At 41.6% G+C, this 19096-nt stretch overlaps 1 protein-coding gene across 1 annotated transcript in view; it reads left to right on the top strand.

Moving 5' to 3' along the window:
- The window catches only part of DNAH8 (dynein axonemal heavy chain 8), a gene marked incomplete at its 3' end in the record, with an annotated part of 249573 nt that overhangs the window by 164755 nt on the left and 65722 nt on the right, over positions 1–19096 (top strand). Inside the window, exons 71-77 of the mRNA XM_079148326.1 lie at positions 2387–2542; positions 4787–4969; positions 7807–7912; positions 9558–9810; positions 9933–10123; positions 15534–15655; positions 18693–18811. Coding sequence (XP_079004452.1) covers positions 2387–2542; positions 4787–4969; positions 7807–7912; positions 9558–9810; positions 9933–10123; positions 15534–15655; positions 18693–18811 — 1130 coding nt within the window. The remainder of the gene's footprint in view (positions 1–2386; positions 2543–4786; positions 4970–7806; positions 7913–9557; positions 9811–9932; positions 10124–15533; positions 15656–18692; positions 18812–19096) is intronic.

Raw genomic sequence — 19096 nt, 5'->3', positions numbered from 1 at the left:
TAAATGTGGAAAATTAAAATTCAATACCCATTTGTGATTAAACTGTCAGTAAACAAAAGAATAGCAGGGATCTTCTCTAATCAGATAAAGGGTTTCTACAAAACCTATCACAAACATCGTATTTAATAGTGAAATATTGAAAGAGTACCTCTGAGATGCAGGCTTCCCAGGTAAGTGGACACTGCCTCATGCTCAGGAGCATACCTTAGGTGCCCTGCCTCATGAATACTCCAGAACACGATGCATTAGTCTGTTTCTACCAAGAAAGCCCAGAGAAATCCTAAGGTGGACAAGGGAGTGTAAATGGAAGGGGAGAGCTAGCGAAGTAGTATCGTCTGTTTCCACAGAGCTTCTTGGGTACAACGTTCCCAGGAATGGACATATGGGGTACACCTATATACCCCTACACCTAGTTTCCTGGATCCAGTTGTAACTGTCCCTTGCTCCACTGCCCTTCACTCCCCTGGCTGCTGATCTCACTGCTCACATTATTATCTTTAGCTCAAATGGTGCCCGGGTGTGGTTTGGCTCTGAATGCCGCTGTGTTTCCTGATCACAGCTTGGCCTCTGCACTCCAGCATTAAATTCACTGATAGCCTTTGGGTCTTGTCCTTCCTGATGCAACTTGGTCCCCTAAACCATCTTGTGGATGTAACAGAAAGTGCCTGAGACTCTTACTTATTTGAATAACCATGTCCTGCTGGGATGTAAGCAGGTCGAACTGCATTTTCCTTATTCAGAAAGCATGAGTCACAGTGTGTGGCTAACCACGTGCTCAAACACACAGCGATGAAAAACAAAGCCCGCTCTCTCGGCAGCTTTGCCAAGATGACTTTCAATGCCACCTCCAGACCTGCTGTTCTGACTTCTGGAAAAAGAATGCCTTCACCAATGGTCCCCATCAGGACTTCTTTGGCCACCTTGTTTGTGCAGACAGATGGCACAGGCTCTGGAGTGTCTGTCCCATAGTGCCTTTATACAAGAAAAATCAAGTGAATAAAACTTGAAATTGGGACCTCAAGATATTATTTCAAGTTTGTGAAGATACTGAAGATGGTTAAAGATAACCCTAAATAAAATATTAGAAAATTATTATTTATTTCTTTGCTTGGGAAAGAAAGCAGATAGAACAAAACATCAGTGAATTTAGTCTTATTGACACCTTATTTTGTTTTGTTTAATAAGCTAGTTAAAATTCTTTGTTTGGTTGGGCTCAGTGGCATACCCCCTATAATCCCAGTTACTTGAGAGGCTGAGACAGGAGGATTGCAAGTTTGAGGCCAGTCTCAGCAACTTATTGAGGTCTTGTCTCAAAATTGAAAATAAAAAGGACTGGGAATGTAATTCAATGGTTTAGTGCCTCCGGGTTCAATCCCCAGGACAAAAACTGAAAAACAGAAACAAAAACAAAACAGCTCTTTGTTTAGCTTCATTTACCTTATCAGCTCATAGTAAGACTTCGGAGCACATAATTTGTATAAAAAAAATTATCATTTGGGGGAAACAGCTTCCTTCAAATGCAGGATCTTTTAAATGTTATTTCCTTTTTCATCAAAACCGAACAAAAGTAGACTTATTTCATTGCTCAATTCCACACATTTTTTTTTTTTCCACAGCAGTTGATGTCTGCCAGCTCCATGCTCCTGACCACTGCCCTGGGGAGTCCTCACAGTTAGGCAGGGAGAGGGATCATAGCAGAAGGAAGAGTTCGAAGCCAAGCAGCTGAGGCAGGCATCAACCAGCCCCGCAGTCTGTTTAATAACAAATGTTGATTTGAAAATGGGGGATCCCGGCAGGCAAAAATTGTAAGGATAGGTGAAGTGAATTGGTAGTCTTTTAGGCTGACTTTTTGGAAGGCATCCTAGTCCTCCCACTAGGAGACACACTGCACGAATGGACCTTTGGTTGGTCAATGTCATTTCTAACATTCTTGTGTGTGTGTGTGTGTGTGTGTGTGTGTGTGTGTGTGTGTGTTTTAAATCACTTATTCATTTTGAAGGGTCCTGAGAAGATAAATAAATTTCAGTAATATGGGAGTTATTTTGCTTTTCCTTAGTGATTACAACTATTCAAGTTTAAAAAGATTAATCCTTGAGTACTTCTTTTCCGTCTGTCAGGAGCAGAGCTCTGACATTCCATGTGAAGAATGTCATGCAAATCTCCTCTTTTGATCAGACAGACTCCATGACACATGCAGGGTTCAACAAAGTCAGGCCTTGCCAATTTTTGAAAAATTAATTTTTGCTGGTTCCTTTTATTTTTTATAAGCAGGCTTCCGGTACTACCCTTCAAATTCCTAGTCACCAGTCCACCAAATCTCTTGGTTTCCACTTAGGAACGGGCAAATTCTTTATTACAGTCTCAGGCTAATGAACTCTACTTCTAGGTGACATCTCTGAATCATAAATATTTCCGCACCCACTTGGAGGACAGCCTTTCCTTGGGCCGACCCCTTCTCATCGAGGACATTCGTGAAGAACTGGATCCAGCCTTGGATAATGTATTAGAAAAGAATTTCATTAAGTCAGGCACCACCTTTAAGGTGAGGTTTTGTAAAACAGCATGAAAGAAAAGAACAATGGTGACATCTACTTATCTTTTTGAGCATAGCAGTAAAAGCAGTTTCTTCCAGGTGATAGTATTTGATACACTGGAAAAATTTATTTCCAAACTGATAGTCAGTGTTTTCTTTTATCTTTTTTGGAATTTTTAAGCATAAAGTACTTATTTTATTTCTCTCTCACAGTGATAGCTATTACTCTATTGTACATTTCAAAATTGCTAAAATAGATCTTTTTAAAAAATGAAATTGACTTTTTGACTCATAAAAACGTGCAAGTTGTATATAACATTGGGTGCCAGGTGATGCTTTGATTCCTTTTTTATAGAATATAAAAAATTAGAGGAACTCAATATCATGGTAAGAGTAGCCATTTAGTTGAAACTAAGTAAGGTTAGGGAAAACCACATTGTCTGGTTTTAATAATAATGCTAGTGTGACACAGAAAAGGTATATGTATTTTTAGCACCTCTGAGAAAATTGGTTTTGCAAGTTATGTGCATATTTTTACAAGAAAACCTGGATTTCCTCACTGGATAAAATAGTATTTTCATAAAGTCTATAGACATTACAATGTTCTTTTCTCTCTTTATTAACTTTAAATCTAAACCCATTGACTTTGCTGGGAGCTATGGAACACTGTTCCCAATTGTTGAAGGTAACCTGAATTGTTTTCAATATAACTGTTTATTTTTTAATTGATGTCATTCTCTTCCTTTAGGGTAGGTTTTATTTCTTGATGAATGACAACATTTCTGGATGAGAGTTTTCCTCTTTGGATGACTTAATTTCCTGAATATATGTGTCCAATAAAGAATGCAATTTTTTCATTAAACAAAGATTTATTTAGAGAATTTTTCTTCATAATGTGAATTCATTCATATGCTATATTTTTAAAATTAATTCAGCAAAATTTATGGAGCATCTAATATATACTTAAGCCTGCAAGAGTTTATGGGGTATATTGAATAAAACTCAGTGTTCTGAAGACAGTATCATCTCCTCTGAGATTAAGAAGTAGAATTTCTCTTTTTCAAATAAAGGAGCTAAGCACAAAATCTTAGTGATTCATTTGGCTATTGTGGACTCATCCACAATTTTGAATTGCACTTTAAAAATTTAATTGACAAAATAAAGATCTTACATATTCAAAATGTACAATGTGGTGTTTGATATACCTATACAATATATAATGATTATCACAATCAAATTAACACGTTCATCACCACCCATGCTGTCCCTAAGATATGCAGAACTTGTTCATCTTGCAAATGAAAGTTAGTACCCTTGGACTAACACCTCTCCTTCCCGCCTCCAGCCCCAGGTAACCAGTATTGGATTCTCTGCTTCTAAGAATTCAGACATATTTAGGTTCCACATATAGATGAGATCATACTGTAATTGTCTTTCTGTATCTGGCTTATTTTATATGCCTCATTTAACTTGTTGAAGGAGGATATTGAATCTCCATTCCTGAAGGTCTTTTTAAAAGACCTCAGATTTGTATTCGCTTCGTATTTGCAGTGTTGAAGGTAGGGTGCCTGAGGATGTGATGGTGGCCTTTGTGATGTTTTCCATCACAAGCAGGATGAGGATTAATTGAAATTTAAGCCATTTAAAAATGGTACTGATATCCACTTGATTATTTTTAGGTAGAAAATACTAGCTGTTTTTCAAAATACTGTAAATAGTAGTATTTAAGATAAATGCTTTCTTTCTAGAAAAAAGGGTTGGCATTTTTCCTTTGCACATTATGTTAACTTTCTGTTGTCAAATGTGCTTTGAGATATGAGCATGGAATGTAAAAAGAAGTAATACTTTGTATGAATACAGCAAAGTTCCAAAGTAGGAAACAGCTGCCTCAGCTGGGGGGAAAATAGCATCTCCCATACTTTGAAGGATTTATGAAAGTGATAAATACTGAAAATGTCAAGTCAAAGCCTAGATGCATCTAGGTTTCCTTTACCCACCATTTGTTTTAGATGAATTTTTCATTTGCTTGGTATCGTGGCTAAAAATAACTTCAGGCAGGTCCACAGATCTGAATTCTTCTAAATTGAACAGTCTTTATGGTTTAAGATCAGGGAATTAAAATTTCACAGCTTTCCTTCCCAATTCATTCAAGTTGCACAACTCTGGTCTTTGCTAAAGGCGTTCCTAAATTGACCCCAAATCCCTTGTCCTGTCCTTTAAACTGATCTTAATTTTACATTTGAATGTATATAGGTGAAAGTGGGCGATAAGGAGTGTGATGTCATGGATTCATTCAAACTTTATATTACCACGAAGTTACCAAACCCTGCCTTTACCCCCGAGATCAACGCTAAAACGTCAGTCATTGACTTCACTGTTACCATGAAAGGACTGGAGAATCAGTTACTGAGGAGGGTGATTCTAACCGAGAAACAGGTAATTACAACTCCAGAAGAAAAAATGTCTACTTATAATAAATTATAACAAATGCTTAAAATGTATTGAGAAATTGCTAAGTATATGGAAAAGAAAACCATATTTATCCTTATTAACCTAAAGAAATATTTCTTTGGCAGTGTCAATTGCTGTGAAGAAATCCTGTAACTCACTTTAACCCCAAACACACACACACACACACACACACACACACACACACACACACACACACACACTGCTCTTTCTGCTCTGACTTGAAACCTTTGGGTATATTGACTCTCATATCTGTAGCCCTGTGGATTGTCCTGGGCTCACTGGAAAAATTCACTGAAAACAGTCATCCTGGAGAAAAACAAATTGCCCTGGCTTCCTAAATACCAGAGCAATAGTTTGAATTACTACAGTCTAATTATCTAATGATATAAGAAGCCATACCTTTATTTTAATTAAACAAAATTTATACTAAAGCAGAGAAATTAAGTATAGCTGAGGGTTCTAATGAAGCAGAGAACAACTTAGGATTAGAAGGTTTTTTAAGAGAGAGATACAAGATTAAGCCAATTATTAAGATAATGCTCAGAAAACATTAAATTTTATGCATAAAATATTTGCACAAAATATATTTGCATATATTGACTATATTTGCATAAAACATGGGAAAATTTCTCTTTGCTTAAGTATAATTAATTTTGTTATTCAAGATTCAAGGAAAAGACAAGGTGAGGAATAACAACAGCAGAGAGGCTTAAAATGGGAAGGTGAGAAAAAGGGGAGGAGGAGGGTAGCAGGCACAGGAGGAGAGGGGAGAGGCCCCCGGGAAGGGAAAGAGAAACCATCCAGGTCTTCTTCCTGACGAAAATGATGTGAGGACCTACCTGGTTAATAGAGGTGGCTCACCTTGGGATGGGCCATCGGAAGGCGGCCAGGCCAGGGGAGAGAAGGGCACAGTCCCAGCTGCGAGGGCCATTTGGTCTCAGTTTCTCTGTGCTCCCTGAAAGGTCATCTGTGTCTCTTCCACAGAGAGACACAGAGCCCGGACCCTGCGATTCACTGCTTGCATTGCCTCTCGGGACCACTGTTGGAAAGGAGCCCTCCATGGTCTCACTGGGGCTGTTGGGCTATTTTGAGATGATTTCACACTGGCCCAGCTCCCCCATGAGGTTGCATTGTCTCAAGGTCCCCACAGCCGCTCCTTTTAGGCCTTCGCTTCCTCTTCAAGAGACATTCTCAGATGGGCATACCAACCTTGCTGGGGGACACAGCACAGAGAGGGCATCCTGAGCAGGACAGTCAACCCCCCAACAAGCCTGCTCTTATGCGCCCATTCGTACAGATGAACAAATGGAGGTCAGAGCGAATCGGGACTTGTCCTAAAACAGCACATACACTTTCCACCCTGCCAGCCCTCCTAGAGAAGCCTTGCAGGTCATGGCATCTGTTTTCCACATCATACTTTTCAGGAAGCTGATGGGATTTCATTTTGTCCATGTGTTCATATACTGCCACACAGGGAGGATTGTTTGAATGAGAATGATTCATTTGCTAGTCCCCTGCAGATGCAGCCACACCCTCTTCACCCCAAGGAACCCTTGTCTTGGAGCTGGAAAACAAGGGTATCAGACCTGTCTCCTCCAGTAACCAGCTGTGTGTGTTATATTGGGATGTTGCTCAGACTTCTGGGTTCTCAGCTTCCCCAGATGTAAAGAAGGAGTTGAACTAAATTCAGTGCATCTTGATTTGACAAATATCTGTTGGGTTGAGTTCCTTCTCTGCAAAGATTCAAGATAAGTGCTGTGAAGAACACAAAAATTAATGGGAAGGTGTGGATAAGTTTCTGTCTCATGGCTGCACAGATTCTCGAGGAAACCTCAAAGGCAAAGTGCCAGACGTTCAGATTGATGCTGTGCTGTGGCCTAGGAAGAAGAAAACTGCCCTGAAGATGTCACTGAGATGGTCTCACTTTAGAGTCTGTGTTTACCAGTGTTGTGTCAGTGTTAAATTTCCTGCATTTTAATGTTGGGCTATGGTCATGTCAGAGGGTGTCCTGGCTCTCAGGAGATTTGCTGAGTGTTTAGGAGCCAAGGGGCATTCAATGAGCAAGAGGGTAGGTAATAATAATGATAACAGTAAGTATCATTTATAGACAGAGTGATAAGCCAAGGAGTCTTTTGGTGACTCTAGGTAAAGGGTATGTGAGAGTTCTTTGTGCTAGTCTTGCAAACTTCCAAAAGTTCAGCATTTTTCCAAAATATAATTTCTAAGATAAGTTATTTATGTAGGAGAAAAATACCTTCCAAACACTAATGTAATCCCTTTGGTAGGAGGAGTCACAGATAACGATGGAAAATGAATTTGTATTAGCAACTGACTGTGCCACCTCAGGTCCTGTGTTCACTTTCCGTCCCAAGTTCATACTGGACCTCAGTAGCCCTTGGTTTCTTGATATTAATGCTTCTTTGTTTCTAACTCTTCCTCCTGCAAATAAAATTAGCATTTCTCATAGAGGCAGTGTGGGAACGGGTCCAAGAGGATGGGACACTCTGTTACTAAACTGAGCTGGCAAGAGGCTGGGGGAATTGGGTAAAGTTGTTTTAGCAATTGTCTCCCCCATGCCAGTCTAAGTGCTGTGGAATCTTAATACTAGTGGGCATAGTTTTAAAAATTATCCAGAGAAACAAAATATAGACAGATTTGACTAATGATAGTAATTTCTTCTGTCATTGGAAAGGCACTTTGGTTTAAACCTTTAAAATTAGTAACAAACACTACTATGTTGGATTTGCCATAATCACTGGTAATTTCAGTTCTGATGATATCTTTTTGTTTCTTAATAACAGGAGCTAGAATCGGAGAGGGTTAAACTTTTGGAGGACGTTACTTTTAACAAGCGGAAGATGAAAGAACTTGAAGATAACCTCCTCTATAAATTAAGTGCCACAAAAGGTATTGTGTTATTAAGAAGTCGTCAAATAACGAGCCCTGAGTGAGGATTTCTGTTATGCTCTTCAGTGCCCTCATGATTGCACACGTTAGGAAGGAGATGAGTTACCAATGCAAAAACAAGCCAGGCGGTTTCTATCTAGATGTTAAAGAAGGACTGCAGAGAATCTGATTTTTGAATTAGCAACTAGAGACTGAGCATCTGGGAATAACACAGTTTTCTTGATGTAATTGCTCTCTCCTGAGAAAAATGAGGGCTCCCAGTGGAACTGGGTAGCTCGTAATAGGCTAATTTGCTTGTCCAAAGGAAACTAATGTGCTCAATCTATTTTTTTTTTTTTTTCAGATTGACTCTTTCATTTGGTCTTAAAATGCAGTGCTACAGTCATGTCATGTCATTTGTGTCCAAGGCGCTTGGCTACCAAGGGCCCAGCTCTTCTTAACTTGCCTTGACTTTGTGCTTAGAAGTCAAGGGCAGGGTCTCTGGGCAGTCAAAGTCATCATACCATACCACAATTTGCAATATAGTTAAAGGAAGATTGTATCCCAATAAAACCAAATCAACACACATCAGATAGTTCTGTGTAGGCAAATAACAGCAACCTAAATTCTAACATTTATTAGCAGTCTAATAATGAATACTTCCCAATATCACTTTAATTTCTGAATCTTAACAACAACAACAACAAAAACCTAACCTCCTGGAACTATACCTTTAAGAGGAGCTCCGTGGAGAGTCTTTTTATCTGCCCTCATTGCACTGCTTCTGCTGGTGAAGTTGTCTGTCTCTTGGTTAAGTGTTAGTGAAGAGAGCCAAAGGCAGTTCCCCTGTCCAACTCAGAGGGTGCCAGATCTAGACCTCTTTGCTGTGAGATCAACCACAGTGTGGACTTCCACATGAGATGTAGCATGTCTGTGAGAGAAGCTCAGCACTTCTGCAACGCCTGCCTGCCTTCCAGAAACCAGGACAAGCTGAATTGCTGCTGTGTGCAGATGCACTGTCCATGAGTTTGGCACATCCAAAGCGTCTTTCCATATCTTAAAACTGAACTCATGGTCATGAGCAGGTGTTAGTTCTATTAAAAATGATGTTGAGAGGGAAGCTAAAAATCATACTAGGGTTTCTCTTCCTGGAGAGACACTTCTACTGTCCCCCAGTCTACTCTTGTAGATGTAGAGGAGCCAGAGTTCTCAGTAACCAGGACTGTTCTGCCCAACCAGTGGAGGGGAGAGTGTGCCACTCACCTGCCAGCTCGCCAGGCTTTTGCACCAGCTCACACCCCAAGACAAGTGGGATGGACACTCTGGGGACACTTGGTGAAAAGCCACCAAGATGGAGGGAAAGCATGTCACATAGGGAATGGCTCAAACCATGGGCAATGTCATCATTGTCTTCAGACATTTGAAGACCTATCAAATGGGTCTTTGGCCTTTTGCAGATTTGCACGCTGAGTATGGGTCAGGCCATTGGCAGGACTCAGGTGTCAGGTGGTAGTTGGCCTTTTGGTGTCTGAAGATTCTATTCCCAGTGTACCCTGTGGACTTTGGGAAGTCAAGGTGGCAACGAGCAGTGTTATTTCAGAAGTGATGCATCTCACTTTGAAGCCGTTCCACCTCAAGTCTACAGTTTTCCTCTTTTGACTTTTAGGTTCCTTGGTAGATGATGAATCTCTCATTGGTGTCCTGCGCACTACCAAGCAGACAGCTGCCGAGGTGAGTGAAAAGCTGCACGTGGCTGCGGAAACTGAGATCAAGATTAACACGGCTCAGGAGGAGTTCCGGCCTGCGGCCACCCGGGGCAGCATCCTGTACTTCCTCATCACCGAGATGAGCATGGTCAACATCATGTACCAGACGTCGCTGGCCCAGTTCTTGAAGCTCTTTGACCAGTCCATGGCCAGGTCAGTCCTCCCTACCTCTCCCCCAGGGCTCCAAAGCCGTAATGTAAATTTCTTTTTATCTGTATTTCTTTTCTTTCAGAGATTGATTTTAGCCTCTTCAATTTTTTAAAAATGTATTGCAGATCTGAGAAGTCGCCACTACCTCAAAAGAGAATTACGAATATTATCGAGTATCTGACATATGACGTTTTTACATACTCCGTCAGAGGCCTGTACGAAAACCACAAATTCCTCTTTGTACTCCTCATGACCTTAAAAATTGATCTTCAGAGAGGGACAGTTAAGCACAGAGAGTTTCAGGCTCTCATTAAAGGTAAAGTGTTCGTAATGTGGATGGGTAGAGAGTATTGCTTTTGATGTGCTCTTTGATATTCTCTAAACCCATTTCCGTGATATGGCAGGGAAATTGGGTCCTAATGAAAGTGATGTTCTTCTTTTAATGTCTTTTTTTTTATGATTTCCATTAATTTTTCTCTGGTTACTTGAGATTTAGGTCTGTGCCAACCCTTTCTGATATATAATTTTATCTGGTCTGTTCATTGTTGACCATGCTTAAGAGAATGGATTGAAAGTCATGCTGGTGATCAGTTTTCTAGAGCCAGAGAGCAATTCCCTCATCCAGGAAGTATTATTATTTTTCAGGCCATAAAAGGCATACTTGTATTTCATATTTGACGTTCATCTTGTTCGTTGCTTATTTCTCTATTAAAAGGTATAATTAAGAGGACAAAAGAATGGTATTTTCATTTGAATTCAGTTGCACAAGTATTTACTGAGCACATACTATATAAACCTGCCATGCTGGTGTTGGGGACACAAGCATAAGCCAGACATTACTTCAAAATAAATCATAGCCTCGTAAGGGGGATAAGATAACTCTAATGGCCAGGCGCAGTGGTGTATGCCTGTCATCCCAGCAGCGGGGGGCTGAGGCAGGAGGATCACAAGTTCAAAGCCAGCCTCAGCAACTTAGCAAGGCCCTAGGTAACTTAGCAAGACCTTGTCTCAAAATAAAAAATTAAAGGGCTGGGGATGTGGCTTAGTGGTTAAGCACCCCTGGGTTTAATTCCTGGTCCCAAAATAAACAAAAAAAAACCCTCTAAAATAAAGTAGAATAGCTTAAGTAATAGAGCTAAGAAACAAAAACAAAGCATTCAATCAAAAAGGAAGGAAGGATTGCATGTGGTCAGTGTAATTTATTTTTTATTTTATTTTATTTTATTTTTTTGTTGTTTTCTCTACCTGGAATACGCTATCACCAGCTCTTTGCATAATGTACTCCATATTATCCTTCAACTCAGATCAATGACACCTCTTTAGAGAAGTGTTTCTTGACTGTCCTATCTACAGTTCCTATGTTATTTTCCTATTTACTGCTCTAACAAATTTCCTCAATGGCTTTAAATGAAACAAATGTATTACCTAGCATTTGTGAGATAAGGAATCCGAAATGAGTCTCACTGGGATAAAATCAAGGAATTAGCAGGAGTACTTTCCTTTTGGACATTCTAGAGGAAAATTGACTTCCTTATCCTAACCAGTTTTTGGAGGCACCTGCATTTCTGGGTTGGTGGACCCTTCTTCCATCATTATAGCCAGCATCTTTAAATCTCTCCCTGACTCCAACACTCTTTCTACTGCCATCCTCTTTCACTTTTAAGAATTCTTGTGATGTCATTGGGTCCACCCATATAATCCAGGGTAAACTCTTGATCTCAAGATTAGCTCATTAGCAATGTTAATTCCCAACTGCTATGTAATATAACATATTCACAGATTCTGGAAGGTAGGATGTAAACATACTGGGGGGAATATTGTTCTGCCTTCCACAATTCACCTTCTATTTTTAGTACAGCATAATGCTTATTTTATTTATTTATTTATTTATTTTTTATTGTAAACAAATGGGATACATGTTTCTGTTTGTACATGGAGTAACAGCATACCATTTGCATATTCATACATTTACATAGAGTAATGATGTTTGATTCATTCTGTTATTTTTTTCCTTCCCCCCCACCCCTCCCACCTCTCTTTTCCCTCTATACAGTCCCTCCTTCCTCCATTCTTGCCCCCTTCCCACCCCCCATTACGTGTCATCATCTACTTATCAGTGAGATCATTCGTCTTTTGGATTTTTAGATTGGCTTATCTCACTTAACATGATATTCTCCAATTTCATCCATTTGCCTGCAAATGCCATAATTTTATCATTCTTTATGGCTGAGTAATATTCCATTGTATATAAACCACAGTTTCTTTATCCATTCATCAATTGAAGGGCATCTAGGTTGGTTCCATAGTCTGGTTATTGTGAATTGAGCAGCTATGAACATTGATGTGGCTGTATTTCTGTAGTATGCAGATTTTAAGTCCTTTGGGTATAGGCTGAGGAGTGGGATAGCTGGGTCAAATGGTAATTTAAAAAAGGGGAGAGGGCTTAATGAAAAGTCTGCCTCTGCAGTGATCTGGGGATTCTTTGATGTGTGATAAACATGTTCCAATCTTTTAATTTTGTTTTTGGCTCTCTATGTATAATTTGGCATATCATTTTCTGACTACCCTTACCCTCAAAAAAGAAAGTGGCGCAGGAGATGAATCCTAAAGGAGAGGCAGAAATGAAGACAACACTCCTTACTGAGACAGAACAGCCTGAAAAATGACTTGAGTGGAGTGTATTTTAGGTTGTTGAAACAGTTTGGTTTTGTGGAAATGCCAGGTGGATAGTGGGAAATAGGTACCTTGGTGGCTCACTGTGGAAAGCACCGATCCTCTCGGAAGGATCTCCTGGCTCTGGTAAGATGCAGGGCCTTGTGTAGACTGGGACGTGGTTGTCCTTTAAGACTACGAGTTGGGCAGACACGCGTAGGACTGGAAAATAGAGGCTCACTGGAGCCTCCCCAATCTCCCCAGCCACGGGACATACATTTCTGCCCAGGAGAAAGGCAGCGAGAACACAAAGGAAGAAATGCATAGGAGGGGTCCGGAGGTGAAATGGAAACTGGCTGTCTCTGAGCGCAAGGAGAAGGGTCACAGGAGCTACAGGGCAAGGGACCTTTCAACTGGAGTCAGGTCCAGGCCAGGTCCTTGGGCTGTGGCTTGCAGCCTCGTGCCCTGCAGGTCAGACAGGATTAATTGCAGCTCAGAGAATATCCTGCAGGGACCCAGCCTGTGACCCAGACACATGGAGATGGGGTGGGGGGCAATGTTCAGATCTGAGGTGTCCCCCAAACCAAGATGAGACCCCACCACCCCACCCCCACCAAGCAAGCCCAGCTAGATCAGAGCTGTTACCCAGAAAGAGTCTGGGCTCTTTCAAAGAGGGTAGGAAATCAGAAGACTGAGAAACAGGGCAACAGTAAGGCTGGAGTTCCTTAGGAGGATTAGATTTGTTACAGAAAAATAAAGAAGGCTGCACACCTGAATTGGGGTTGGAGCATATTTGTGACCTCATTTCATAAAAACAGGAGCTTCAGGGAGAACCAGATTGTACAGGGTCAGAAAAGCCTGTAAGAAGAAGTTGGATTTAATTTAGTTGGCAATAGGGAGCCATCGAATGTTTTATGAGCAGGGATGTAGCATGAACAGAGCAGTGCTTTAGGAAGATTAATTCGGAATTGTATGATAGGTTGATTGACAGAAGTACAATCATCCCAGCAGTAAAAAGAGTGTGTTGTTTTACAGACAAAACCGGTTTATTAGAGTTTTAGTTTTGAACTGGCTTACATTTTGATTGAATTGTTTCTTAGAAGATGGTATGATTCAGTTTCTAAAAAAATTTTTTAAAATATGGTCCTTAGATCATAGACTTTAAAAAAAAATGTTATGAACACAGTACTTAAGGGGGAAAACAGTTGTTTATCTTGGCAGCAACATTTGATTTCCCAAGAGTGACCATCCTTAGGTCTCGGTTACTTCCTGTTTTCCGCAATATTTGTAAGGTGCCTTTGACTTTCTTTTTCAACTGAGAATATCAGAGCTTTGAAAAATGAAGTGGATACCAGCGGCAATCCTGCGTTACAGAGCAACTGACATATCCATTTTCCGGGAGTGCTTATTTTAGAAAGATACTGTCTTTCTTTCATCATAGACCATTAATAAAAAGACCTGGGGAGCTGCTTTTGCCTTCCAGGTGAAACTGGACCTGGGCTTTCCAAAGTGGAGGGCGGAGAATATGATTAATGTGAAAACAGCCATGATGATGACATAACTGAGGCTGTTCTCCATTTTCTACAGACATTATTTAATCTCATGGCCGTTGATCTGATAGATTCTATTATGACATCCTCTGAGGAAATCTAGAGAGAGTGAGTCCCTTGCCCGAGTGTAAGCAGCCCGTAAGTGGCAGAGCCAGGATATCTGGGGGAGCAGGATGGGCTGTCATCATTCTGGGTTGGTTCAGATGCACAATATGCTTGAAAATGCCATGGCAGTTTGGCTGGCCTCCTCTGCTGTCCCTAAGGCACGTAGTCACATGAAAATATTTCTTTGGAAACCACCGAGAAGAACAGCAGGTGTTTGTGAGTTAGCAGGTGGCTCTCCCTGGGGGTTGCTCTTCCCACCAGTAACTCTCACACTGCCAACAGAACCCTGCTGGAACAGGGGGGCAGAACAGTGTGAGGAAGGGTCACCTATTGTCCTAAAGCTCTTACCCCTGAGGCCTCTGTAGTGGAGCAAGGGGGTCACAGTTCATACGTCTTCTAAGGAAGATGCCAGACAGAAAGAGCAAAGACCAGTGGTCCACCCCCTGCCCCACCCCCTTTTTTTGGCCTAGGGGTTGATATGTGAAGTGGAAGGATTTGCAGGGATCTTAGAGTTGATCACCAGATTTAAAAGTTCCGGAAACATCGTTGTGCATACATCTGAATTAACTTGACACTAGAGCTGGAGCTATGATACGGCATCGCTAAAGACATTTAATAGAGGATTTTCAAAATCATGATCATGTAACTAGCTGAAAAGTGACCACCTTGGGTATGCACATTTGACTTGTGATTTTGCTTTAAAATATAATCTGATGCCATAACCCATATCCTCTGCTAGCCTACAAACTCCATGACAACAGGGACCTGTTTGGTTTTCTTTCCCATGTCCCTAGTGCCTGGGTCGTGCAGATGCATTGGGGGGGGGGGGGGGGTCTCAATAAATATTTGTTGTATAAATGAATGAATAAGTGGTCTGAACACCACTTACCTGCTAAAAATCTCAAGATGTATGAGGTTCCCCCTCCTGCCCTTCCTCTCTCCTTTTCCCTCTTTCTCTTCCTCTTTAGCCATCTGTTCACCTAATCATCTATTTAATAAGAAACAGTGTTGAATATCAAATTTCTTGAAGGAGTGATGATTGACTAAGAAGTGATTGTAAAAATCACACATGAAAAGATCCACCAATTCATCAATATAGAAATTGTAAATTTGGTTGTTGTAAAAAAAAAAAAAGTACATAAAAAGGCAAACACCCATGACCACCTGAGAAAAATTCTTTGCAGGGAAAAATGACAAAATGTTGCTGTCATATTTTATAAGATACTATAAATCAGTAAATAAAGCATCGAGACTTGAGGGAAATGTACCCAAAAAAGATAACCACATTTTCTGTAATATGATTATTTGCCAGTTTCCCCATATTTTATGTAATATGGTTATCTTCCTTTTGTTATTTGGAAAATAAATGCTAAACATGAAGTATGAGCTGGCCTGATTCATGCTAACATTTTCCCCTAGGGGGTGCCGCTCTGGACCTGAAAGCCTGCCCCCCAAAACCGTTTCGCTGGATCCTCGACATGACGTGGCTGAATCTCGTAGAGCTGAGTAAACTTCCGCAGTTTGCAGAAATTATGAACCAGGTAATGAGGGGCTGGTTAAAAGTACAGGTTTGTAAGTCCAAATGCACCCAGGCCATTTTAAAACTGAGTCCCCCTGAGACAGTCCCTTCACCCAAAGGAGCCAATCAACAGTGTGGGCTTAAGTGCTGTGGCTGGGTGGGGGCAGTTGGGACAGATGGACCTCAGAAGTGGCCTTTTTATGGATGCAGGGGACTATCTTTCTTCCTGTGCAGGGTGGGTATGGGTTGTTTCTTCTCCTCTCGTCCTCCTCCTCCTTCTTCTTCTTCTTCTTTTTTTTTCTTTTCTTTTCTTTTTTTTTTGGTACTAGGGATTGAACCCAGGGACCCTTAACCACTGAACCACATCCCCAGTCCTTTTTTTGTATTTTATTTAGAGACAGGGTCTCACTGAGTTCCTTAGGGCCTAAGTTGCTGAGACCGGCTTTGAACCTTTGATCCTCCTGCCTCAGCCTCCCAAGCCACTGGGATTACAGGCGTGCACCACTGTGCCCCACAACATGGGTGGTTTTTATGTGCCTGCTTTAGTTGCTATCATAAGCAGAATCAGTGAGTAGACCCTATCATTGTAGAATATTGACTTTTTTTGCATTTTTTCTTTTGCCTATGATTAAATAATTGGTCTAGGTTTGAGTTTGAGGCAAATTAAGAGGTTGAGGTGACTTTAAAAAAAAACTCTCATTTTAATGGTAAAAATGTGAATCAGGTACCAGTTTACTGGTTTTTCATATTTGAAGGTATCTATTGGTTATTGTGGATTTGTTGTTGATTTGACTATCACTGGAAAGCAATTCTGTGACTTAGAGTAAAGATAGTTGTTTATTTCTGGTGTCGTTGGTTATAACTGCCAATCACTGATGGTTCCTGCAGTTTCCCAGTGTCCAGAAATTGTCTCTTTTCTGGGATTGCTCGTGACTGACAAAGGAGCCTTATTAGATCAACTCCTGCTGTGATCACGGATCCCTGCGCAGTGTGCTACCCTAGCCATGACTGTCGGTGGGAGACAGATTCTTGGAGTGGGGTTGGGGAAAGGCTGGATCTGCTCAGAGCCTGAATAAAGGAGATCTTCAAGCATCACTGGAAAATTCACTCAGTATCAGGGCCCTCCGCCGACAGTTACATGGAAGTTAGGATACTTATTACTGCCTGCCTCTGCCACTTACATGTGGAGTACCTCCATGATGTAGATTCTGATAGCCATTACTGCTCACTATGGGAGGTGTTATTGGCCCTGCTTTCTAGATGAGAAACCTGAGCTTGGAGAGGTGAAGTGCTCACCAAGAGCACGTAGCCCACGAGCAGCAAAGCTGTACCCTGACCTCTTGACTAATTTCTCGCCCACTCCTCTTACACCATCAGTGGGCCAGAAGTGGGGAAGTGGCCCTTCCTAGGAATGTCGCAGGAGTTCTGTGGGGAGCTGCTGCCAGGTGTCCATCAGTTGTCTGCCCTCTCTGTGGGAGGGATGGAGGAGTTAGGAGAAGTTCAAGTTCCCAACCGAGGAGATGTGGATGCCAGGAACTAAAGCAAAAATAACCTCAAACAGCAGCTGCCCTGGATTTGCCATTCCAGGCCGAGCTATTTAACACCTGCAGGAGGTTTGTGCCCACAGTTGAGGGGCAGGAAAAGAGGAACCAGGTATCACTCCATTGCCCCTCCCTGCTGCAGCTCCCTGCAGAAGGTCTGCTGTGGTTGGATGGAATTTGGCAGGTGGAAGACCTGCCTGCTTCTCTTGGGCCCTGTGAGCTGTGGGGGTGCTGCGGATGTCAGTTCTCAGGGTCACCCCGGCCCTCCAACCCGCATGTGGGCAAATGCTTTGAGGGCTGTCAACCTGGGAGAGCCTCTGCAGTCTTCAGGAGAAAGACGGAGGCTGCAGAACATTTTAGACGTCCCCCTCTATCTCCTAGTGCCCTAGGAACTAAATCAAAGCAACTGAACTTCAGAGCAAACTGTTTTGTTAATGACTTACACCCCATCCATCTTCTAAAGGGTGAATTGTTCACTGTGACTTTGGGCAGTTTTTAACCTCTGTTATGCCTTGATAAAAAGGAGAAGTAAAAGTCCAACCCGCAGGTCTGCAGGTAATATCCGCAACAGGAGGGTTTGCAGTGTGCTGCTATTGCTTACCATGGATTTTTAAAAAGTGTTTACCAACACTGAAGGATCCACCCGATTGTGACTGAGGCGCAGTGGCCATCTCACCCATTGACAGTGTTTGTCATTAGTCCTGGCAGCACTTGGGCTGCAGGAGGCACCTTTTAATGCCTCTGAAAACCTGAGGTCCCCTCTGGGCTTCCAGACGAACACATGCTTGAGACCAGCTCCTGGAGAGACTTCTGCTGTTCCTAGGTTTAAGGCCTCACAGTGGGGGAATCACCTGAAAATCACAGAAGTCTTGATTTTTGTCACCTTTTGCTATTTTTAAAAGTATTGTTTTAGTTGTCAGTGCGCCTTTATTTTATTTATATGTGGCACTGAGAATGGAACCCAGTGCCTCACACATGCCAGGCAAGCACTCTACCACTGAGCCACAACCCCAGCCCCACTACTGCTATTTTTAAGCAGAGGTCGACATTCAGAGATTCATTTCTCAGAGTGGTTTTTGTCAGAGGTTCTCAACTGAAGGCGACTTTGTGCCACGCCAGGGGGCATTTGGCAACGTCTGAAGGGATGCTACTGGTGTCTGGTGGGTGGAGACCATGGATACTGCCCAGGACAGCCCCACAATGAAAAATCCACCTCCCCAAAATAGCGATAATAGCAAAGTTGAGGAGCCTTGATCTGTGTTTCTTCGTGTCCAACCATTTAGTGTAATTCATACATGATCCTAATTCTAGTGAATCGTGTAGGAAAATAATGGGGGAATTTGAAAGGGAGTTAGACCATACTAACATTATTCAGGTCACTGATTCTGAAGAAAAATATAATGTGTGTGTTTTGCCTGAAAAGTTATGCACCCCTGAAGATCGCCCCCTGAGGGGAGTTAGAGTCTCAGGTCCATTCCCATCGCTGGACGTCCTGACTTCTGGGCCTGTTTCTTTTAGATAACTCGCAATGAGAAAGGGTGGAAAAGCTGGTTTGATAAGGATTCTCCAGAGGAGGAAATTATCCCTGATGGATATAATGATTCCCTAGATACCTGCCACAAGCTTTTACTTATCAGGTGAGAAAGCATCACTGTCAAATCCTTAAATTACAGAGCTTACTTCAGCGAGCTGACTTTACTGTGTCCTCGGTAGTTCTTTTAAAGAAAATTTTTTTTAGTTGTTGATGTATCTTTATTTATTTATTTATTTATTTGTTTGTTTGTTTGTTTGTTTGTTTATATGTGGTGCTGAGGATCAAACCCAGTGCCTCATGCATGCTAGGCAAGCCCTCTACCACTGAATCACAAACTCAGCCCACTCCCCTATAGTTCTTATAAGAAATGCATGTGCTTCCAGACTGT

The sequence above is a fragment of the Sciurus vulgaris genome, assembly GCF_902686455.1.
Source record: "Sciurus vulgaris genome assembly, chromosome: 7".
Taxonomy (NCBI): Eukaryota; Metazoa; Chordata; class Mammalia; order Rodentia; family Sciuridae; genus Sciurus; species Sciurus vulgaris.
The sequence above is the reverse complement of the archived record's forward strand: the minus strand, read 5'-3'. Positions and strand labels throughout refer to the sequence as shown.